This window comes from Bombina bombina, chromosome 3, assembly GCF_027579735.1.
Source record: "Bombina bombina isolate aBomBom1 chromosome 3, aBomBom1.pri, whole genome shotgun sequence".
NCBI lineage: Eukaryota > Metazoa > Chordata > Amphibia > Anura > Bombinatoridae > Bombina > Bombina bombina.
Genome location: NC_069501.1, coordinates 213,343,656 through 213,370,317, shown reverse-complemented (window position 1 = coordinate 213,370,317; position 26,662 = coordinate 213,343,656). Strand labels below are relative to the sequence as shown.

General features: G+C 37.9%; 1 protein-coding gene across 1 annotated transcript; it reads right to left on the bottom strand.

Moving 5' to 3' along the window:
* Positions 1-16,379: 16,379 nt before the first annotated feature.
* On the bottom strand, positions 16,380-18,067 carry LOC128651562 (AN1-type zinc finger protein 5-like). The gene is given in 2 exon segments (XM_053704585.1): positions 16,380-17,738; positions 17,740-18,067. Coding segments are annotated over 2 exon segments (621 nt in total). The 5' UTR covers positions 17,985-18,067; the 3' UTR covers positions 16,380-17,362.
* Between the last annotated feature and the right edge of the window lie 8,595 nt (positions 18,068-26,662).

Here is a 26,662-nt window from a genome sequence, read left to right as displayed (position 1 = left end):
TGTAGCGAGATCACGCCAGTATATACTGGTCGCTTAGCAACGTCTATTGATTCATAAAATCTTCACAGCAGTGTAGCGACTCTTAGTGCCTACACGCAATAACTGTATTTTCACTTTTTATTATTATTATTATTTTTGAGATAAAGATCAAGCCGATTACGATATTTCGCACACATATTCTCACAGCCTTCAGTGACGTCACGTTATCACTCCCATATACTCGAGTCCAATATCACAATACAACGTATCCTTTCACTAGATATCCTTTTTTTAGCTCCAATGACGCTTTTAGGGATCTACATGAAAGTAATTTTTAAGTGCATTATTGCACTCTGTGTGTATATATATCACTGCACTAAATAAAGTTTGTGTACATTTACGAGTGATTTCCACACACCCACGATTACGACAGGGATTGGTTGCCTTATTTCCTCCCAGTAGGGGAGGTGCTAACAAATGTTTGGTAGTGTGCGGCTATAAAATCCGGGTAAATTGAAATTTTAGTTATGCCTGATGAATCGGCCTAAGAGCCGAGAAACGCATTGCAAAATAGAATAGTTTTTATTGCTCATCCAGTACAATTGTTTTTATGGTATCTTTTTGTATTGTGTTTAATAAACACTGTTTTATTTGATACCGCTGTCTGCGCTTTCCTACTGTGAGATTCACACTACCATACTAACGGATCGTTGAATTCCCCGGTTCCAGAGCCCAGGAACAGCTAGCTGGTTAGCTGTGATAACCAGCCTGTGTCCATAAGCACATTGGTGTGCTCTACTTAAATGTGAACACCCTGTGTTTATCCTTACTGTGTGTACTCTCTTCATAACCTATTGATACACACATGTTGGCGCCTCTCTGCTTTGGATTATCTTTTAGAACGATCACCTGTGCCTGCACCACACCTCATACGCATTGAAGCCTTTCACCTACTACATCATATCTCTTCGTCTGATAGATGAAATGGACTTGTTCACTTGATTGAATGACTTTGATTTGTATCTATGCATGAACATAGTTAATTGAGAGTCCTTCATTCATTGTTTTTTTTTTTTTTATATATTATCACTATTGTATTACAATTCTGGGTATTATTGTATAGCGCCCCCCAGTGATTTATATCACATTTTTTTTCTTTTGTTATATTGCAGTGTTGTACTTCTGTTCTCTGGCTGTGTATTCCTGCAGCAGTGTTATATTTGCCCAGGCTGGGGCATCATTATAGTCTATAGTAGGCAAGATGTCTCATGTTACTGTCATACAGAATACTTTACTGATGGGAATAGGAGACTTATTTTCTCCTTGTCCTTTGACCAGCTACCCCTAATGTAAAAGGATTCTAGGGATTTCTGCTCATGTCAGCTGTGTATTCTAGTTTTGTTTGTATTAAGTTTTGTTAAATATAGCTCATAAATCGAGATGGTAAATAGTCTTGCAGTAATCGCATGATATCTCACAGAGGAAGTAAAACTGTTTATCTAACGCTGAATATTGTTATCAGGTCTCTGTTATACAGGAAATATGTATAATTTATGCCTTTATGATATAGTTATTCCTTGTTGCTACAATATCAGAGTCTCATTTAATAAAGGAAATATCTATATCATTGCACCAACAGATACCTAAGAACATATTTACAATGAATACTTCCCAGACCAGCTGTATGTTATGAGCTAGCAACGTTTAGTAAACATTACTCATTTGGTAGTGATAAAGAATTGTTACGTAATGTTTATCAAAAGCGATTAAAAGGGGAGAGGTAATGGATATGAAGTCAAAGTAAAACTTTCTTGGTTCAGATGACAGAGCATACAATATTAAGAGACTTTTTAACTTGCTGATACCCTTTCTTGAAAAGCATACTATGGCCTAGATTTGGAGTTCGGCGGTAGCCGTCAAAACCAGCGTTAGAGGCTCCTAACGCTGGTTTTGGCCGCCCGCTGGTATTTGGAGTCAGTGATTAAAGGGTCTAACGCTCACTTTTCAGCCGCGACTTTTCCATACCGCAGATCCCCCTACGCCATTTGCGTATCCTATCTTTTCAATGGGATCTTTCTAACGCCGGTATTTAGAGTCGTTTCTGAAGTGAGCGTTAGAGCTCTAACGACAAAATTCCAGCCGCCTGAAAATAGCAGGAGTTAAGAGCTTTCTGGCTAACGCCGGTTCATAAAGCTCTTAACTACTGTACCCTAAAGTACACTAACACCCATAAACTACCTATGTACCCCTAAACCGAGCTCCCCCCACATCGCCGCCACTCGATTAAAATTTTTAACCCCTAATCTGCCGACCGCCACCTACGTTATACTTATGTACCCCTAATCTGCTGCCCCTAACCCCGCCGACCCCTGTATTACATTTATTAACCCCTAACCTGCCCCCCACAACGTCGCCGCCAGCTACTTAAAATAATTAACCCCTAATCTTCCGACCGCAAAGCGCCGCCACCTACGTTATCCCTATGTACCCCTAATCTGCTACCCCTAACACCGCCGACCCCTATATTATATTTATTAACCCCTAATCTGCCCCCCTCAACGTCGCCGACACCTGCCTACACTTATTAACCCCTAATCTGCCGAGCGGACCTGAGCGCTACTATAATAAAGTTATTAACCCCTAACCCGCCTCACTAACCCTATCATAAATAGTATTAACCCCTAATCTGCCCTCCCTAACATCGCCGACACCTACCTTCAATTATTAACCCCTAATCTGACGACCGGAGCTCACCGCTATTCTAATAAATTGATTAACCCCTAAAGCTAAGTCTAACCCTAACACTAACACCCCCCTAACTTAAATATAATTTACATCTAACGAAATTAATTAACTCTTATTAAATAAATGATTCCTATTTAAAGCTAAATACTTACCTGTAAAATAAATCCTAATATAGCTACAATATAAATTATAATTACATTGTAGCTATTTTAGGATTAATATTTATTTTACAGGCAACTTTGTAATTATTTTAACTAGGTACAATAGCTATTAAATAGTTAAGAACTATTTAATAGCTACCTAGTTAAAATAATAACAAATTTACCTGTAAAATAAATCCTAACCTAAGATATAATTAAACCTAACACTACCCTATCAATAAAATAATTAAATAAACTACCTACAATTACCTACAATTAACCTAACACTACACTATCAAATTAATTAAACACAATTGCTACAAATAAATACAATTAAATAAACTAGCTAAAGTACAAAAAATAAAAAAGAACTAAGTTACAAAAAATAAAAAAATATTTACAAACATAAGAAAAATATTACAACAATTTTAAACTAATTACACCTACTCTAAGCCCCCTAATAAAATAACAAAGCCCCCCAAAATAAAAAATTCCCTACCCTATTCTAAATTAAAAAAGTTACAAGCTCTTTTACCTTACCAGCCCTGAACAGGGCCCTTTGCGGGGCATGCCCCAAGAATTTCAGCTCTTTTGCCTGTAAAAGAATAAATACAATACCCCCCCCCAACATTACAACCCACATACCCCTAATCTAACCCAACCCCCCCTTAAATAAACCTAACACTAAGCCCCTGAAGATCTTCCTACCTTGTCTTCACCATACCAGGTTCACCGATCCGTCCTGGCTCCAACATCTTCATCCAACCCAAGCGGGGGTTGGCGATCCATCATCCGGTGCTGAAGAGGTCCAGAAGAGGCTCCAAAGTCTTCCTCCTATCCGGCAAGAAGAGGACATCCGGACCGGCAAACATCTTCTCCAAGCGGCATCTTCGATCTTCTTCCATCCGGTGCGGAGCGGGTCCATCTTGAAGCAGGCGACGCGGATCCATCCTCTTCTTCCGTTGTCTCCCGACTAATGACGGTTCCTTTAAGGGACGTCATCCAAGATGGCGTCCCTCGAATTCCGATTGGCTGATAGGATTCTATCAGCCAATCGGAATTAAGGTAGGAATTTTCTGATTGGCTGATGGAATCAGCCAATCAGAATCAAGTTCAATCCGATTGGCTGATCCAATCAGCCAATCAGATTGAGCTCGCATTCTATTGGCTGATCGGAACAGCCAATAGAATGCGAGCTCAATCTGATTGGCTGATTGGATCAGCCAATCGGATTGAACTTGATTCTGATTGGCTGATTCCATCAGCCAATCAGAAAATTCCTACCTTAATTCCGATTGGCTGATAGAATCCTATCAGCCAATCGGAATTCGAGGGACGCCATCTTGGATGACGTCCCTTAAAGGAACCGTCATTAGTCGGGAGACAACGGAAGAAGAGGATGGATCCGCGTCGCCTGCTTCAAGATGGACCCGCTCCGCACCATATGGAAGAAGATCGAAGATGCCGCTTGGAGAAGATGTTTGCCGGTCCGGATGTCCTCTTCTTGCCGGATAGGAGGAAGACTTTGGAGCCTCTTCTGGACCTCTTCAGCACCGGATGATGGATCGCCAACCCCCGCTTGGGTTGGATGAAGATGTTGGAGCCAGGACGGATCGGTGAACCTGGTATGGTGAAGACAAGGTAGGAAGATCTTCAGGGGCTTAGTGTTAGGTTTATTTAAGGGGGGTTTGGGTTAGATTAGGGGTATGTGGGTGGTGGGTTGTAATGTTGGGGGGGGGTATTGTATTTATTCTTTTACAGGCAAAAGAGCTGAAATTCTTGGGGCATGCCCCGCAAAGGGCCCTGTTCAGGGCTGGTAAGGTAAAAGAGCTTGTAACTTTTTTAATTTAGAATAGGGTAGGGAATTTTTTATTTTGGGGGGCTTTGTTATTTTATTAGGGGGCTTAGAGTAGGTGTAATTAGTTTAAAATTGTTGTAATATTTTTCTTATGTTTGTAAATATTTTTTTATTTTTTGTAACTTAGTTCTTTTTTATTTTTTGTACTTTAGCTAGTTTATTTAATTGTATTTATTTGTAGCAATTGTGTTTAATTAATTTATTGATAGTGTAGTGTTAGGTTAATTGTAGGTAATTGTAGGTAGTTTATTTAATTATTTTATTGATAGGGTAGTGTTAGGTTTAATTATATCTTAGGTTAGGATTTATTTTACAGGTAAATTTGTTATTATTTTAACTAGGTAGCTATTAAATAGTTCTTAACTATTTAATAGCTATTGTACCTAGTTAAAATAATTACAAAGTTGCCTGTAAAATAAATATTAATCCTAAAATAGCTACAATGTAATTATAATTTATATTGTAGCTATATTAGGATTTATTTTACAGGTAAGTATTTAGCTTTAAATAGGAATCATTTATTTAATAAGAGTTAATTAATTTCGTTAGATGTAAATTATATTTAAGTTATGGGGGTGTTAGTGTTAGGGTTAGACTTAGCGTTAGGGGTTAATACATTTATTAGAATAGCGGTGAGCTCCGCTCGGAAGATTAGGGGTTAATAATTGAAGGTAGGTGTCGGCGATGTTAGGGAGGGCAGATTAGGGGTTAATACTATTTATGATAGGGTTAGTGAGGCGGATTAGGGGTTAATAACTTTATTATAGTAGCGCTCAGGTCCGCTCGGCAGATTAGGGGTTAATAAGTGTAGGCAGGTGTCGGCGACGTTGAGGGGGGCAGATTAGGGGTTAATAAATATAATATAGGGGTCGGCGATGTTAGGGCAGCAGATTAGGGGTACATAGGGATAACGTAGGTTGCGGCGGTTTACGGAGCGGCAGATTAGGGGTTAAAAAAAATATGCAGGTGTCAGCGATAGCGGGGGCGGCAGATTAGGGGTTAATAAGTGTAAGGCTAGGGGTGTTTAGACTCGGGGTACATGTTAGAGTGTTAGGTGCAGACGTAGGAAGTGTTTCCCCATAGGAAACAATGGGGCTGCGTTAGGAGCTGAACGCTGCTTTTTTGCAGGTGTTAGGTTTTTTTTCAGCTCAAACAGTCCCATTGTTTCCTATGGGGGAATCGTGCACAAGCACGTTTTTGAGGCTGGCCGCGTCCGTAAGCACCGCTGGTATCGAGAGTTGCATTTGCGGTAAAAATGCTCTACGCTCCTTTTTTGGAGCCTAACGCAGCATTTGTTTGAACTCTCGATACCAGAGTTAATTTTATGGTGCGGCCAGAAAAAAGCCCGCGGAGCGTTAACAGCCCTTTTACCGCCAAACTCCAAATCTAGGCCCTAGATAGGTTCAGGAACAGCAGGGCACTACTGAGAGCTATCTGATGATTGGTGGCTATACACATATGCCTCAGGTCATTGGCTCACTAGATAGGCTCAGCTAGCTGCTCTGGAGTTTACTTAAAGGGATATTAAACCTACATTTTTTCTTTCGTGATTCAGATAGAGCATGCAATATTAAGCAACTTTCTAATTTACTCCTATTATTAATCGGCTAGATTACGAGTCTTGCGTTAGGCTTAAAAAGCAGCGTTGGCCGGTCCCAACGCTGATTTTTAACGCCCGCTGGTATTACGAGTCTTGCAGGTACAGGTGTACCGCTCACTTTTTTGGCCAGACTCGGAAATACCGCAAATCCACTTACGTCAATTGCGTATCCTATATTTTCAATGGGACTTGCATAGCGCTGGTATTACGAGTCTGACAAAAAAGTGAGCGGTAGACCCTCTCCTGTCAAGCCTGGTACCGCATTTTAAAGTCAGTAGTTATGAGTTTTACACTACAATGCCGTAGCATAAAACTCTTAACTAAAGTGCTAAAAAGTACACTAACACCCATAAACCCCTAAACCGAGCCCCCCCCCCCCCACATCGCAAACACTTAAATACATTTTTTAACCCCTAATCTGCCGAACTGGACATCGCCACCACTATAATAAATATATTAACCCCTAAACCGCCACACTCCCACATCGCAAACACTATTTAAATATTATTAACCCCTAATCTGCCGGCCCTAACATCGCCGCCACCTATCCACATTTATTAACCCCTAATCTGCCGCCCCCAACGTCGCCGCCACTATAATAATAAAGTTATTAACCTCTAAACCTAAGTCTAACCCTAACCCCACCTAAAAAATATAATTTAAATAAATCTAAATAAAATGACTACAATTAACTAAATAATTCCTATTTAAAACTAAATACTTACCTATAAAATAAACCCTAAGCTAGCTACAATATTACTAATAGTTACATTGTAGCTAGCTTTGGGTTTATTTTTATTTTACAGGCAACTTTGTATATATTTTAACTAGGTACAATAGTTATTAAATAGTTAATAAAATCTAACCTAAGTTACAATTACACCTAACACTACACTACAATTAAATTAATTACCTAAATTAAATAAAATTAATTACAATTAAATAAAATTATCTAAAGTACAAAAAACAAACAAACACTAAATTACAGAAAATAATAAAGAAATTACAAGATTTTTAAACTAATTACACCTAATCTAATCACCCTAACAAAATAAAAAAAGCCCCCCCAAAATAAAAAAGCCCTACCGTACACTAAATTACAAATAGCCCTTAAAAGGGCCTTTTGCAGGGCATTGCCCCAAAGTAATCAGCTCTTTTACCTGGAGAAAAAAAATACAATTTCCCCCCCCCCACATTAAAACCCACCACCCACACAACCAACCTTACTCTAAAACCCACCCAATCCCCCCTTAAAAAAAACGAACACTATCCCCCTGAAGATCACCTTACCTGGAGACGTCTTCACCCAACTGGGCTGAAGTCCTCAACGAAGCCGGGAGAAGTCTTCATCCAAGCCGGGCGAAGTGGTCCTCCAGACGGGCAGAAGTCTTCATCCAGACGGCATCTTCTATCTTCATCCATCCGGCGTGGAGCGGGTCCATCTTCAAGACATTTGACGCAGAGCATCCACTTCTTCCGACGGCTAAACACAGAATGAAGGTTCCTTTAAATGACGTCATCCAAGATTGCGTCCCTTCAATTCCGATTGGCTGATAGAATTCTATCAGCCAATCGGAATTAAGGTAGAAAAAATCCTATTGGCTGATGCAGTCAGCCAATAGGATTGAAGTTCAATCCTATTGGCTGATCCAATCAGCCATTAGGATTGAGCTGGCATTCTATTGGCTGTTCCAATCAGCCAATTGGATTGAGCTGACATTCTATTGGCTGTTCCAATCAGCCAATAGAATGCCAGTTCAATCCTATTGGCTGATTGCATCAGCCAATAGGATTTTTTCTACCTTAATTCCGATTGGCTGATAGAATTCTATGAAGACTTCTGCCCGTCTGGAGGACCACTTCGCACCGCTTGGATGAAGACTTCTCCCGGCTTTGTTGAGGACTTCGGCCCGGTTGGGTAATTAATTGTATTTAATTTAGGTAATTAATTTAATTGTAGTGTAGTGTTAGGTGTAATTGTAACTTAGGTTAGGTTTTATTTTACAGGTAAATTTGTCTTTATTTTAACTAGGTAGTTATTAAATAGTTAATAACTATTTAGTAACTATTGTACCTAGTTAAAATAAATACAAAGTTGCCTGTAAAATAAAAATAAACCCTAAGCTAGCTACAATGTAACTATTAGTTATATTGTAGCTAGCTTAGGGTTTATTTTATAGGTAAGTATTTAGTTTTAAATAGGAATTATTTAGTTAATTGTAGTAATTTTATTTAGATTTATTTAAAATATATTTAAGTTAGGTGGGGTTAGGGTTAGACTTAGGTTTAGGGGTTAATAACTTTATTATAGTGGTGGCGATGTTCGGGGCGGCATATTAGGGGTTAATAAATGTAGTTAGGTTGCGGCGACATTGGGGGCGGCAGATTAGGGGTTAATAAATATAATGTAGGTGGCGGCGGTGTCCGGAGCGGCAGATTAGGGGTTAATAATATAATTTAGGTGTTGACGATGTTGGGGGCGGCACATTAGGGGTTAATAAGTGTAAGATTAGGGGTGTTTAGACTCGGGGTTCATGTTAGGGTGTTAGGTGTAGACATAACTTTTATTTCCCCATAGGAATCAATGGGGCTGCGTTAGGAGCTAAACGCTGCTTTTTTGCAGGTGTTAGTTTTTTCTTCAGCCGGCTCTCCCCTATTGATTCCTACTGGGAAATCGTGCACGAGCACGTTTTACCAGCTCACCGCTAACGTAAGCAGCGCTGGTATTGAGGTGAGATATGGAGCAAAATTTTGCTCTACGCTCACTTTTTTGCGGTTAACGCCGGATTTGTAAAAACCCTGTAATACCAGCGCTGTCTGTAAGTGAGCGGTGAGCATAAACTGCTTGTTAGCACCGCACCCCTGTTAACGCAAAACTTGTAATCTAGGCAAATTTTTCTTCGTTTCTATAATTTTTTCATGTAAAGGCCCATTTTTGGTTCAGCACCTGGGTAAAAAAAATGTGCCACCAATCAGCAAGTGCTACCCAGGTGCTGAACCAAAGATAATCCGGTGTTCTGTCAAAACCGCCAACTCGTCGAAATCTCCAATTACATCATCACTTCCGTTGACTCTCCAGCAGCAGATTTTGCAGAGTTGTCTCTAGTGAGCATGCGCGTGCACCCAACAGCATTGCACAAACCCTGTTGGATTTTCCAATCCCCGCACTGTCCATGCTCCAGTTACGTCACTGACCTTTTTGAAAAACTTGTTGAGTTCTCCAACAGCTTTCAGTGTGCATGCGCGCAGCACTGTCAGAAAACCCATCAAATAGCTGCATGCGCTTAGACGTCACCTTTAAAGGTAAACTCTATTACCAAAACATGTAGTCTGATTGGCTGTCTATGCCTTGCTATGATTGGCTAATCCTTAACTGATAACTTTTTTTTAAACAGTTAAATTAATATTCTCTTAAAATACTAAATTAATTCATTTTTCTTCCATGGCATGTTAAAATACTTTTTTTCTTTTTGATCATAATAGTCTGTCGTACTTTTATGACAGGGTTAAGTTTCACATCTTGGAGTTTATTATTATTAGTGGTAGTTGTAGATGTTATTATTAAGTTCAATAGAAAATTATATCAGCAAAACTGGCATCAATGATTTGCAACTTAAACAAAGAGTACTAAATAGCAGTTTTAAAATTATTTGTGAGAGAACGAGACTCTGTCATTTGTAGCGAAGTAACTGAGAGGGGAAACATGGTGGTAAAGTGTCACAGAGAGTAAATCTCGAGTTGGCTGTTTCTACAGAACGCCACAAAAAAACGTACATTCCTGCTTTTTCAAATAAAGTTAGCAAGAGAACGAAGAAAAAGTGATAATAGTAGTAAATTTGAGCGTTGATTAAAATTGCATGCTCTATCTGAACCACAAAAGAAAAAAAGTTGGGGTTGTATCCCTTTAAAGTGATGGTAAATCCTAGCATTTGTGAAACGCTAGGATTTACCAATGGAACAAATAAAGGGGACTTTCAGTAATAAAGTATAAAATACTTCATGCTGAAAGTTACTTTATTTGTCTGAAGTGTTCGCCGTGCTGAGCTCCTCAGGCATCCCACGGCAGAACACTATTTTGCTGTGAGGTGACCTTTCCACCTCTTAGCTAATAGCCGTGCGGGCCAGATCACCTCACAGCAAAATAGCTTTCTGCCGTGGGCTGCCTGAGGTGCTCAGTGTGGCGAATGCTTCAGACAAATAAAGGAACTTTCAGAATGAAGTTTTTTTATACTTCATGATTGAAAGTCCCCTTTATTTGTTCAACTGGTAAATCTAGCGTTTCACAAACGCTAGGATTTACTATCACCTACAGTGGATATAAAAATTCTACACACCCATATGAAATTGCAGGTTTTATAAATGTAAAGACAGAAATAACAACAATTTAAATGTCAGACTTCTGTAATGTAATCATCTAAAAAAATCATAAGGAAATAAAAAACTAATTAATATTTTAAATAATAACAATAATAATACACTCCCCAACTTATACTTTGTGGAAGAACCTTTTGCATTTATTAGAAAAGCAAGTCTTTGTGAATAAGTCTCTATTAACTTTTTAAGTTTATCCCCACTCTGCTTTGCAAAAAAGTTCAAGTTTTTTCAAATTGCAAGAGGATCTCCAGTATACAGCTCTCTTTAGGTCCTTCAGCAGGTTTTCAATGCGATTGAGACCTGGAGGCTGATTGACCATGGCCCGAATAGGGCCAAATACCGCTGTTTCTGCGCGAGCCTTCAGGCTCGCCTGAAACAGGAATTAAGAAGCAGCAGTCTTAAGACCACTGCTCCTAAACTCGTCCACCAACTCTGAAGCAGCGGACATCAATCCGCCTGATCTCATACGATCGGGTTGATTGACACTGCCTGCTAGCAGCAGATTGGCCACTAATCTGCAGGGGGCAGCATTGCACAAGCAGTTCAACAGAACTGCTTGTGCAATGTTAAATGTTCAGCAATGTCTGGCGGACATGATACACTACATTGTATTATGTCCGCCAGACATTGATAATTCGGCCCCCTGGGCTCTGATCAAGACTTTGATTTTCCTTTTCTGAAGCTATGTCTTGATTATGTGTGTGCTTGGGGTCATTGTCATGTTGGAATGTAAAATTCCTCTCTTCATCTTCATCTTACTGATAGAGGCCAGCAGGTTTTGTGCCAAAGTATCTTGATATTCAGAACTATTAATTATCCCATCTATCTTGACAAGAGCCCTTAAATCAGCTGAAGAGAAGCATGGGTATTGTGCTTCTTGGATGATGAGCTTTATTGAATTTGCGTCAAACATGTTTTTTTACAATCTAGGATGAAAAATTCAACCGCTGTCTCGTCAAACCATAGCACGTTTTCCCAAATGGTTTGGGCGATTTAGATGGGTTTGGGTGTTCCTTTTTGGCATAATTTAGATGGGCTTGGATGTTAGTTTTTGTAAGAAAGGGTTTCCATCTTGCCACCCTATCCCATAGCCCAGACATGTGGAGAATACGAGAGTTGGTGATCACATACAAGGAATGACTTGTACCTTCCAGAAATTATTGTAGCTCCTCCAGTGTTGCTGTTGCCCTCATGGTAGTCTCCCAGATAAGTTTTCTCCTTGTCCTCTCATCCACTTTGGAAGGTCGTCCTGATCTTTGCAATGTCTCTGTGTTGCAAAATGTTTTCCCCTTATTGATGATGATTTTAAGACTTCTTCATAGTACATCCAGTGCTTCAATATTTTTTTATATCCCTCTCCTGATTGTTATTTTTCAACAATAAGCTCTTGCATTTTCTTTGTGGACCATGTCTCTCCCAATAGAATGCAACCCCAAACTTTCAAGCAAATACTACAGCAACAGACTTTAATCTGAGTTTAATCAAAATACATTTCATTGATGGCAGGTGTATGCTGTTTACCTACAGGCATGATTTAGAATGTGATTGGTTTACTGTGAACACATTATGAAAGTTTGGCAGACTTATCAGGGTGTAGTATTTTTTTTTTTGTTTCTAATAATTAATTATTTGTTTTTTTTCCGTCTGGATTTTTGTTTGTTGGAATATCACATTACAAATGGAAAAAAGTGATATGTGTATATTGTTTTTGTTTCTGCCTTTACATTTCAAAAACCTGCAGTTCTATAAGGGTGTATAGACTTTTTATATCCACTGTATTATGACCTTTGGGCTCTATCCCCCCCCCCCCAAGATAAGAGTATTCCTAAAGTGTGACTAGTTTGTTTCTCATATCTTGCCAGTTTAGTAGGTTGGGGTCATATGTTGAGTTCCTGTGTCTTGCAATAAGAGATCAGGCACTAAAAAGGCCAATTTGGACAAGGTTTTAGTGCAAGTTTGCGTGCATATTTGGGTTTATCACTGAATAATGCATTTAAGGGTGAAGAGAATATGTGCCCTAAGAGGCGTGGAAAAACAGATTCAAATGAACCCCAAAACCAGCTGAGGAGAGAGCAAGACCCTCCAGCAACAAGGAGAGGCACTAGGGAATAAAATTTGGAGTGTTTTGGAATATTTTAAGACATTCCTGAGGTGATATCACAATTCCCAGTATCTCTTGCCATTTCAGTGTGTAGTTTGGAAGCGAGCTAGACATGCAATCATCTAAAACACACCTATATAGTGCTAACGAGCCCCAGGTGATGTGATATTGCTAACACAGACTCTCAAAAGGTGTTAGAGTATGTACAAAATCTGTTTTATATGGATTTGAATGTAGCAAGTCATACAGCTGAGCATATTCCTGCCAAGATGTGAAATGTCCTCCCGCTATAATTATAAAGATCTAGTATAGGCTTGAGTTTGCCCTGACCTAGAAATTCAATAAGTGGATTAGAAATCCCCACCTCTGTTACGTTATGGGCTTATTCACCCCTTTTAAGTCTAACTACCATGTCCTAATGAAGTATTTGCTAAGAATCTGAAACAAGAAAGACATTTCCTTGAAGAGCTTGGATCTTTGACACTGATTTCTTGACAAGCATTTCCATAGAAAAATTACTCTATATTCTCAAAGGTGTATATAATTGATTCCAAGAGTACTTAAACATTGATAACTTAAATAATTTGAATTCAGTCATGAAATTTGCTCACATATGTCTGATTTTTTTCTTACAAATTTCAAAGTTACTTCAATTTTTCTTGCCCCCTGTATCATGTGACAGCCATGAGCCAGTCACAAAATGCATATACATTTACACTGTGATCTTTTGCACATGCTCAGTAAATGCCTCAGAAAGTGCATATAAAATGATTGTGCACAATTTGACAATAGAAGTAAACTGGATTTTTTTTAAATTGCATACTGAATCATGAAAATAATGTTGTGCTCTTAGTAATTTCCTGTCAATAACGACCCTATAAATATGAATACTGATATAAATTTGGTGCTGGAATATTCAGGTGGATAAGAGTTTTTATAAAACCACTTCCTTTCAGTGTAGGGATTGAATGTGTTAAAAATATACTGTATAATAGCAGGAAACCGCTTTTTTCAGATTTATTGCATCACATCTTAAACCAAAAACATGGAATAAAGAATGAATGGATGCATATTAAAATCATGAGAATCCATCTGGCGTCCAGTGGTGGAAACATTTCTCAAACCCATGGCACTGAAGAGGTTAAACATGTTTAAACTTTTTTTTGCATTGAAAAATTGGTAATGTTTTGGTTTTTAAAACCAATAGGTAGTGCAGGGTTGTTTGCAACTCACCTCAAGGAACAAATTACTTAATTATTAATTGATAAATAGGTCAGGAAAATAAATTTAAAAATAAATAAATGTGGTTCGTGTGTACCCTCCTTTATATGCCACAAAGAAAAAGGTGGCCCCAGATTACTTTAAGCCTTAAGTTTAAGGGGACTTTAAGAAATTATTGCATTTGCAGATGATGGGTCCCCAATGTGCAGTTGATTTCTGTTGTTGCCTTTTGTTCAAATAGATTTCTATAGGCGATACTGCAATATTGAAATTTTCATTATAGGTTGTTATTTCAACTGGCAAAAGCAACTAATTTAAATGACAAAATAAAGGTAAATGGTAAAATTGAACATTGGGAACATATTAAAGAGTAAAAAGAACAGTACAAGGGCCCTTTTTATAATATAGTTTGATATCACAGAACAGGAAATTAGATAAATTGGCACAGCTATAACCAGTGCAATAACGTCATTGGCAAGACTGCATTAAACCCTTAAGTTTGTTACTAAAGTTGCATCAGACTGGAGACTGTGCTTTTGTAATTTTTCTTTTTTTTTTTTTTTAGCCATGTCCTCTGTACATAATTTTATTATTTACATAATACAATATAGCATAAATGCTGAGTAGCATGATTATGTGCAATACATAAATATGAACTATCTGTACACATTTGCATATCTAATAACTGAGAACAGAAATACAAAGTTTGAAGCAAAAGATCCTGATGCTTGGAAAGTGAAATAAAAACTAGGGACATGACACAGATCTTAGTGAGGCTGAGTGAACATAGTTAACTATTTACAGATGATAACAGGCATTACCACAACACTACTCTAAAAAAATAAAAATAAATTGTACTTTCTGACCTAAAATTAAAAAAAAAAAAAAAAATCACAAGAAACCTTCCATTATAATACAGAAGTGATCTTCAGACAAGCATCAGTGAAGTATACTGCCTTTTCTAGAGTTGTTTTAGTACATAGCTGTAGATAACGCAGCCCATGCAATACAACCAAGAACACTACAGTTCTACACCCAAATACAATTAAAAAGGAGGAGTTGAGCAGCCCTCAACGTGTTTCCCAGTACAACCCATATAATTTAAAAAGGGGAGAAATCAACAGCAGCAAACGTATGGTTTTCCATGCAAAACTGTGCAAGTGAATCACATTGTAAAACCTCCATTAATAAGCTATATTAGTTTACCTTAGAAGAAAAATAAAACAAATAAAATTAGAAATAAAACCCTTTCCCCTGAGAATTGAAACTGCTGATTGCTGCAAGAGATTGCTCATACTACTTTAATGCAATATGACCTATAAGCAATTACTGCACATAAACCAGAAGACCTTTGTAGAGTATTAAGTATGTTGTAATGACAAAAGGCACAAAAGGGTGGTATCAAAGACTGACAGTCACTAAGGGCTCCATGTACTAAGCCGTCAATTCATCCGTCATTGTAGACGCGGATAAACTCGCCGTTACTCGCCGCGGGCGAAATGGTGTCCGCTGTCGCTATGTACTAATATTTCCCCCAATAAATAGACAAGTCTAGCCCGCCGCGAGCAGTTGCGGATTGTTGATAAATTTGACGCCTCGCTCGCCGCGACTAAGCTGATGGTACTTAACTTTCAGTTGAATTGTCTGGCCAATTATTAACACGTGACATGCAAGGTGTCACGAACATCATAGTAGTCGCGGGATATTTTGCTCCTATAAAAGTTCAACTTATCTAAACAACTTTATTATTGTTCAAAATTTTTTGAAGAGTGATAACAGAGCGTTATTTTTGTAATATTTATTTACAATTTGGATATGGCTTCATCTGGATCTGATAATATATAAATATTAATATAAAAATAATTATAAAGATTGACAACTAACAATACAAATTTAAATAGATTACTCTTTAATTACAGTCGACAAATTGGGCGCAATTTATGTACATGGAAATGAGAGACAAATTAGACGCCAGTTATGCTGTAAGTACAATGCTGATATTACTGCCTTTTATATATGTCTAGACTGGCGTCTAGATTGACTTTCCTATTGTTTTGTACCTTGCCCGCCACCTAAAAGGTGGCGAGGCAAAAATAGCGAGGTGGGAGCGGAAATTGTAGCGAGCGGACAAATAGATTTTTTAGTACATTCGTTTTTTTGGCGAGTTGGTGGTCAAATGTGTCTAATTACAGTGAAAAATGGAGCGGTAGCGAGGTTTGGCGGATAAGTACGCTCGCAATTTTAAAGATGCGAGTTTTAACATAATTGACGGCTTTGTACATATCAGTTTGCGAGTTTTGATGCGAGATTTGTTGCGGGTAGCTCGCTGACTGCTTAGTACATGGAGCCCTAAAACGGCTAAGCTTGACAGAGAATGTTAGCTGTTGGCACAGATACAAGTAATATCACAAATTCAGACATCAATTAATTGTACAAGTGCCTAATTCTCCATCACAAGGGAGTGTCACTAGGTTGGATTTGCAACTAACAAGCCACAAATATTACATTATATTAGTAAGGCCTCAGGAAACAATACAAAAAGAAAAAAAGGTAACTTTGTGTACGTTAGCCTCCAATATTTAATGGGCTTGCACTTTTATCATGCTAACTTAAAAATGTATTGGTAAAGCCTAGCAGATAGCTTGAATGTTTTAATACCTTAATTTTTATATAAAATGTGGACACCCTTTTAAAGGCTGTCAGCTGCAAGACATTAGCCAGAATGGAAAACAATATATTATACATACAAGTATGAGAACGTCAATGAAAATCAAGTATACAAAATTTATGCAATGTAACACCACCATAGGAAATTTATTTTGTCTTGCATAGTAGTCATCTTCAAATCGTGCCATGCAACGTTTCATTTTCATCCAAATTAGTTTGTTCAAAAGGAAGAAACAAAATCCCACAACAAAAATACAGGAAGAGGTGCATTGCATATGCCAACGTGTTATCCAATACAAGATACTAAATGAGCATCTGTTGCAGACATGCAGATTTTAAGCCTGTTTTTGGCACATATACTAAACATTCTTTTACTAAGATATGCATTGAAATGAAATATATAGGCCAGTACTAATATGTTCAAGGTCTCTGGGTTCAGGTACACAAGCTTGAAAGGGCTGTATCTCTCCAACCAAAAGTTCTCTGTAACAAACACCCAAACATCCTAAAACTCAAAAACAGAAGAGGAGACATCACAAAAAGTAAAACTCTGGATAACATCAAAAGGAAAGAAAAAAAAAATGGACATGCATCTGCTTTTAAATGTTTCCCTAGGATATTTTAAAATCAGAACAAAAATAATAAAAAAAAAAGTCAATCTTCACAAATCATAGGTTTTATATTCTCTGAATCTTCTCTGCAACAACAACAGGATTTTCTTTCCTTATTTTTGCTGCAGCCTCAGCTTTGTAGTCATAAGGGCAGTTGTGCTTGTCCGAATAACGATGAAGTCCACAAAACAGATTTCCACAGCGACAATCAAAACCTGTAAGTCCAATCTTCTTCCTGCACATGAAACATCTGTTTTTCTTTGGTTTTGTCAATTCTGGGGCCTTTTCCTCATTCTGAGAAGTACTAGGCTGAGATACAGATGGACTTGGCTGGGTCACAACAGGTTCTGTAGTTTCTAGTTTTGCAGAGGTTATATGGTCTTCTCTTGAAATGCTCATTTCTGTCATCTGCTGGGTAACAGGTAAACTCCCTTGATTTGTCTGATGGGCTGCTAGCAGCGTCACAGATGTTCAAAGCAGTTTCTACTCTCTGTACAGATGCATATTCAGCTGAAGGACTATTTGAACCACTAGTTGTGCCCATTGGGCTGATTCTGCCACTGTTTTGCCGCTGAAGATGCTCTTTGTAGCACACTGAGCACATGCCACTGGTTCTAGGGTTGCCATAAAAGCCACATCCTGTACTGCACAGCATAGGTCCTGGAGTCTGATTCGTCTCCTGAGCCATTTCTTAATGATTATAAACTGGGTTTCAATTTACAACGGTTTCGATTTACAATCATTCCTTCTGGAACCTAACCCCGGCATAAACTGAGGGCTACCTTGTATCTAAGCATAGTCTGACAGCCCCCTGATGACATGAATTATCTATAGACTTGCGTTTAGTATAGTGTTGTGCTAAGTCTTAAATAACTCCTTTTGCAAGAACGCAATGTTATCGATATGGCCCACATGAACTAGCAGTCTCATGTTTTGTACTCAAAACAGTATGCGAACTGGTTGGAAACCAAATAACAAGAATCTGACGGTGTTAGAAGTGTCCTCCCTTTGTCCGCGAAGTAAAAAATCACAAGTCGCCCTATATAATCCCTTTGGCGAAACAGTAATGAGAGTCAAAGTTCAATCAACGAAACAACAACAGAATGTTATCGGTGATTAGGATCCGCAGCCGATGTTGCTTAGATCTCTTTAACCCCACACTCCTCGGGCGCCCTGCTGCTCGTCTCTCGACGCTGTGTGTCTATCTTAACCGCTCAGCCTTTACAGCCACAGAAGGCGGGATCGGGACTCGTGCTTTTGTAATTTTAGTGGTTAGTACATTTTTGCTGCCCAGAACAGGAAAGAGAGGCCCTGAAATCCTGCTGTCTGTAGCAGTATATGAGTCTCACAGGGTCATAGGAAACATGTCAAGACTCTGCCTACCTGGCAGGTATTATCTTAGCTATTCTCTGTGGAGACTGATTGTTGATAATCATGCAGATGTCTGTGAGTAGAAATGTCGCTCACAGACACTGACATTTATAGTTACACACAGATGCACCCAAATACATGGTTAGCAAGATTTTAAGTGTACAGATATCCCATGCGTATACATAAGCACAGCCAAACACTTATAGCTACATATGCGTAGACACAGACAAACACTATACATACACATATTCATAGCCACATACAGATACTATACATAGGCATATGCGTAGACACAGACAAACACTATACATACACATATGCATAGCCACATACAGACATTATACATAGCAGCACCACAGCCACAGACAGACACTATACATAGGCATATGCATATACACAGACAGATACTATACATAGACATATTCATAGCCACAGACAGACACTATACATAGCGTGCACCTGGCCGCAGTAAGTGCTGGGTATTCTTTTTTCTGTGAAGAAGACATTATATATAGACATATGCATAGACACAGACAGACACTATACATACACATATGCATAGACACAGACAGACATTATACATAGACATATTCATAGAGACAGACAGACACTATACATAGACATATGCATAGACACAGACAGACAATATACATTGCAGCACCACAGCCACAGACAGACACTATACATAGACATATGCATAGCCACAGCCAGATACTATACATAGACATATGCATAGCCACAGACAGACACTATACATAGACATATGCATAGCCACAGACAGACACTATACATAGCAGCACCACTTGGTTAAAATATCCAAAAACTTGGTTAAAATATCCAAAAATGTTTATTGGGACATCACATAAACATTCAGCACTGTACTGAATGTTTATGTGATGTCCCAATAAACATTTTTGGATATTTGAACCAAGTGGTGCTGCTACTTTATTGAACTTTTGGAGTTGACATTTGGGGTATGTGCAGGACCCCTGTAGCGTGCACCTGGTCGCAGTAAGTGCTGGGCATTCTTTTTTCTGTGAAGAAGACATTATACATATACATATGCATAGACACAGACAGACACTATACAACATAGACATATGCATAGACACAGACAGACACTATACATACACGTATGCATAGACACAGACAGACACTATACATATACATATTCATAGACACAGACAGACATTATACATAGACATATGCATAGACACAGACAGACATTATACATATACATATGCATAGACACAGACAAACAATATACATACACATACTGTATACATAGACAGACATTATACATAGACATATGCATAGACAAAGACAGACATTATACATAGACATATGCATAGACACAGACAAACACTATACATACACATATGCATAGACACAGACAGACATTATACATATATATATATATATATATATATATATATATGCATAGACACAGACAGACACTATAAACACACATATGCATAGAGACAGACAGACATTATACATAGACATATCCATAGCCACAGGCAGACATTATACATAGACATATTCATAGCCACAGACAGACACTATAAAATAGACATATGCATAGCCACAGACAGACACTATACATAGACATATTCATAGACAGACACTATACATAGACATATGCATAGCCACACACAGACATTATACATAGATATATGCATAGACACAGACAGACACTATAAACACACATATGCATAGAGACAGACAGACATTATACATAGACATATGCATAGACACAGACAGACATTATACATAGCAGCACCACAGCCACAGACAGACACTATACATAGACATATGCATAGCCACAGACAGACATTATACATAGTCCATACACATATGCATATCCACAGACAGACACTATACGTAGACGTATGCTTAGCCACAGACACTTTACATAGACATATTCATAGACCCAGACAGACATTATACATACACATTTGCATAGACCCAGATGGACACTATACATAGACATAGGCATAGACACAGACAGACACTATACATAAACATATTCATATTCATAGACACAGACAGACACTATACATAGACATATGCATAGCCATAGACAGACACTATACATACACATATGCATAGCCACAGACAGACACTATACATACACATATGCATAGCCACAGACAGACACTATACATACACATATGCATAGCCACAGACACTATACATAGACATATGCATAGCCACAGACAGACACTATACATAGACATATGCATAGCCTCAGATAGACATTATACATAGACATATGCATAGCCACAGAAAGACACTATACATAGACATATGCATAGACACAGACACACTAATACATACACATATGCATAGCCACAGACATTATACATACACATGTGCATTGCCACAGACAGACACTATACATACACATAATCATACACACTAGTATCCGAATGTGGAAGTAAGCATCCACTCGTTCCCTTAGAATATTTTCGTAACTGTATTGATTCTTGTAAAAGATCCACACTTTAAAATCAGTGCAAATCCAGATCTTAGAGTGGGGATCTTTTACAGGAATCAATCTGGCTATGACAATATCTGAAGGGAACGAGCAGCTGCTGACTTCCCCAAATCATATCCTCATGAAGGATCCAAATGCACATACCTAATAGACATAGACATTTATTGCTACATGCACACACATATGCACAGATACAGACAGATACTATACATATAAGTATGCACAGACCCAGACAGACATTAAACATACACATATACATAGACCCAGACAGAAACTATACATACACATATACATAGACCCAGACAGAAACTATACATACACATATGCATAGACACAGACAAACACTATATATACACATATGGATAGACACAGACAAACACTATATATACACATATGCATAGACACAGACAGACACTATATATACACATATACATAGACCCAGACAGAAACTATACATACACATATGCATAGACACAGACAAACACTATATATACACATATGCATAGACACAGACAAACACTATATATACACATATGGATAGACACAGACAAACACTATATATACATATATGCATAGACACAGACAGACACTATATATACACATATACATAGACCCAGACAGAAACTATACATACACATATGCATAGACACAGACAAACACTATATATACACATATGGATAGACACAGACAAACACTATATATACACATATGGATAGACACAGACAAACACTATACAGGGAGTGCAGAATTATTAGGCAAGTTGTATTTTTGAGGATTAATTTTATTATTGAACAACAACCATGTTCTCAATGAACCCAAAAAACTCATTAATATCAAAGCTGAATAGTTTTGGAAGTAGTTTTTAGTTTGTTTTTAGTTATAGCTATTTTAGGGGGATATCTGTGTGTGCAGGTGACTATTACTGTGCATAATTATTAGGCAACTTAACAAAAAACAAATATATACCCATTTCAATTATTTATTTTTACCAGTGAAACCAATATAACATCTCAACATTCACAAATATACATTTCTGACATTCAAAAACAAAACAAAAACAAATCAGTGACCAATATAGCCACCTTTCTTTGCAAGGACACTCAAAAGCCTGCCATCCATGGATTCTGTCAGTGTTTTGATCTGTTCACCATCAACATTGCGTGCAGCAGCAACCACAGCCTCCCAGACACTGTTCAGAGAGGTGTACTGTTTTCCCTCCTTGTAAATCTCACATTTGATGATGGACCACAGGTTCTCAATGGGGTTCAGATCAGGTGAACAAGGAGGCCATGTCATTAGATTTTCTTCTTTTATACCCTTTCTTGCCAGCCACGCTGTGGAGTACTTGGACGCGTGTGATGGAGCATTGTCCTGCATGAAAATCATGTTTTTCTTGAAGGATGCAGACTTCTTCCTGTACCACTGCTTGAAGAAGGTGTCTTCCAGAAACTGGCAGTAGGACTGGGAGTTGAGCTTGACTCCATCCTCAACCCGAAAAGGCCCCACAAGCTCATCTTTGATGATACCAGCCCAAACCAGTACTCCACCTCCACCTTGCTGGTGTCTGAGTCGGACTGGAGCTCTCTGCCCTTTACCAATCCAGCCACGGGCCCATCCATCTGGCCCATCAAGACTCACTCTCATTTCATCAGTCCATAAAACCTTAGAAAAATCAGTCTTGAGATATTTCTTGGCCCAGTCTTGACGTTTCAGCTTGTGTGTCTTGTTCAGTGGTGGTCGTCTTTCAGCCTTTCTTACCTTGACCATGTCTCTGAGTATTGCACACCTTGTGCTTTTGGGCACTCCAGTGATGTTGCAGCTCTGAAATATGGCCAAACTGGTGGCAAGTGGCATCTTGGCAGCGGCACGCTTGACTTTTCTCAGTTCATGGGCAGTTATTTTGCGCCTTGGTTTTTCCACACGCTTCTTGCGACCCTGTTGACTATTTTGAATGAAACGCTTGATTGTTCGATGATCACGCTTCAGAAGCTTTGCAATTTTAAGAGTGCTGCATCCCTCTGCAAGATATCTCACTATTTTTGACTTTTCTGAGCCTGTCAAGTCCTTCTTTTGACCCATTTTGCCAAAGGAAAGGAAGTTGCCTAATAATTATGCACACCTGATATAGGGTGTTGATGTCATTAGACCACACCCCTTCTCATTACAGAGATGCACATCACCTAATATGCTTAATTGGTAGTAGGCTTTCGAGCCTATACAGCTTGGAGTAAGACAACATGCATAAAGAGGATGATGTGGTCAAAATACTCATTTGCCTAATAATTCTGCACTCCCTGTATATACACATATGCATAGACACAGACAGAAACTATACATACACATATGGATAGACACAGACAAACACTATATATACACATATGCATAGACACAGACAGACACTATATATACACATATGCATAGACACAGACAAACACTATATATACACATATGCATAGACACAGACAAACACTATATATACACATATGCATAGACACAGACAGACACTATATATACACATATGGATAGACACAGACAAACACTATATATACACATATGCATAGACACAGACAGAAACTATACATACACATATGGATAGACACAGACAAACACTATATATACACATATGCATAGACACAGACAGAAACTATACATACACATATGCATAGACACAGACAAACACTATATATACACATATGCATAGACACAGACAAACACTATATATACACATATGCATAGACACAGACAAACACTATATATACACATATGCATAGACACAGACAGAAACTATGCATACACATATGCATAGACACAGACAAACACTATATATACACATATGCATAGACACAGACAAACACTATATATACACATATGCATAGACACAGACAAACACTATATATACACATATGCATAGACACAGACAAACACTATATATACACATATGGATAGACACAGGCAAACACTATATATACACATATGCATAGACACAGACAAACACTATATATACACATATGCATATACACAGACAAACATTATATATACACATGTGCATAGACACAGACAAACACTATATATACACATATGCATAGACACAAACACTATATATACACATATGCATAGACACAGAAAGACACTATCACATATGCATAGACACAGACAGACACTATGGGGCATATTTATCAAGCTCCGTATGGAGCTTGATGCCCCTTGTTGGCTCGCCGGAAACAGAAGTTATAAAGCAGCGGTCTAAACACAGCTGCTCCATAACTTTTAATATGATCAGGTTTATTGACACCCCCTGCTAGCGGCCGCAAATCTGCAGGGGGCAGCATTGCTCAAACAGTTCACAAGAACTGCTGGTGCAATGATAAATGCCAACAGCGTATGCTGTCTGCATTTATTGATGTTCAGCGGTCATGATACGCTACTTCATATAATGTCCGCTCGCACATTATTAAATATGCCCCTATATATACACATATGCATAGACACAGACAGACACTATATATACACATATGCATAGACACAGACAGACACTATATATACACATATGCATAGACACAGGCAAACACTATATATACACATATGCATAGACACAGACAGACACTATATATACACATATGCATAGACACAGACAAACACTATATATACACATATGCATAGACACGGATAGACACAGACAGAGACAGACACTATATATACACATATGCATAGACACAGACAGAGACAGACACTATATATACACATATGCATATACCCAGACAGACACTATATATAGACATATGCATAGACACAGACAGACACTATATATACACATATGCATAGACACGGACAGACACTATATATACACATATGCATAGTCACAGACAGAGACAGACACTATATATACACATATGCATATACCCAGACAGACACTATTATATACATAAACACAGACATACACTATATATACACATATGCATAGACCCAGACAGACATTAAACAAACACATATGCATAGACAGACATTTAATGCTACATGCACACACATATGCATAGACAGAAATGTATTGCTACATGCACACATATGCATAGACAGACATTTATTGCTACATGCACACATATGCATAGACATAGACACACCCTTATAGCTACATGTGCATAGACACAGATACTTATTGTTACATGGGCACAAAGGCATACACATTCATAGGCTCAGACAGATACTGTAAATACACATATGCATATTCACATACATACACTTGCTACATGCACACATACACATATGTATAGACACTTATTGCTACATGCTTACACATACATTCACATATGAATAAACACAGATACTATAAATACAGGTGGCCCTCGTTTTACAACGGTTCAATTTACACCGTTTCAGAATAACAACCTTTTTTTCCAGTCATGTGACTGCTATTGAAAAGCATTGAGAAGCAGTGCATTTATTATAATAGCCAGTAGGTGGAGATGTCCGCTTGTGTTGCAGCAAAGCCAAGCAAGCTGAAATTAATCAGTTTAACCAGACCTGAGCTATCGAGCAGATTTCTATAAATCAGTCCAGGTTGGAATGCCTAAAAAGAACCGTTTGCAGAAAAATGCAAGTGAAGTCTGTGTTGTGTGATTATTTTATTAGGTTATAATGCTGTTTAGCATTATAACCTAATAAATATATATATATTATGTGTTGTGTGATTATTTTATTAGGTTTATAATGCTGTTTAGCATTATAACCTAATAAATATATATATTATGTGTTGTGTGATTATTTTATTAGGTTTATAATGCTGTTTAGCATTTAAAGTCTTAATTTCAAAGCTTTAAAAATAATGTATTAGGTGTTACTTATGACAATTTTGAGAGGGGCCTGGAACCCAACTCCCTCACTTCCCATTGACTTACATTATAAACTGGGTTTCAATTTACAACGGTTTTGATTTACAACTATTCCTTCTGGAACCTAACCCCGGCGTAAACTGAGGGCTACCTATACATATACACAGACATGTATAGCTACAAGTGCACACATACATAGATATATTACATACACATATGTATTAATAAACACAGACATATATAGCTATAAGTGCACACATACATATATATATTAATAGACACAGACATGTATAGTTACAAGTGCACACATACATAGATATATTAATAAACACAGACATGTATAGCTACAGGTGCACAAATACATATAGATATATTAATAAACACAGACATGTATAGCTACAGGTGCACAAATACATATAGATATATTAATAAACACAGACATGTATAGCTACAAGTGCACACATACATATATATATATATTAATAAACACAGACATTTATAGCTACAAGTGCACGCATAAATAGATATATTAATAAATAGACATGTATAGCTTCAAGTGCACACATACATAGACATAGACATATGACTAAACACACACACCCTGATATTACACATACACAGACCACACACACTCTCATTTTTCACATACACACACACCACACACTCTCA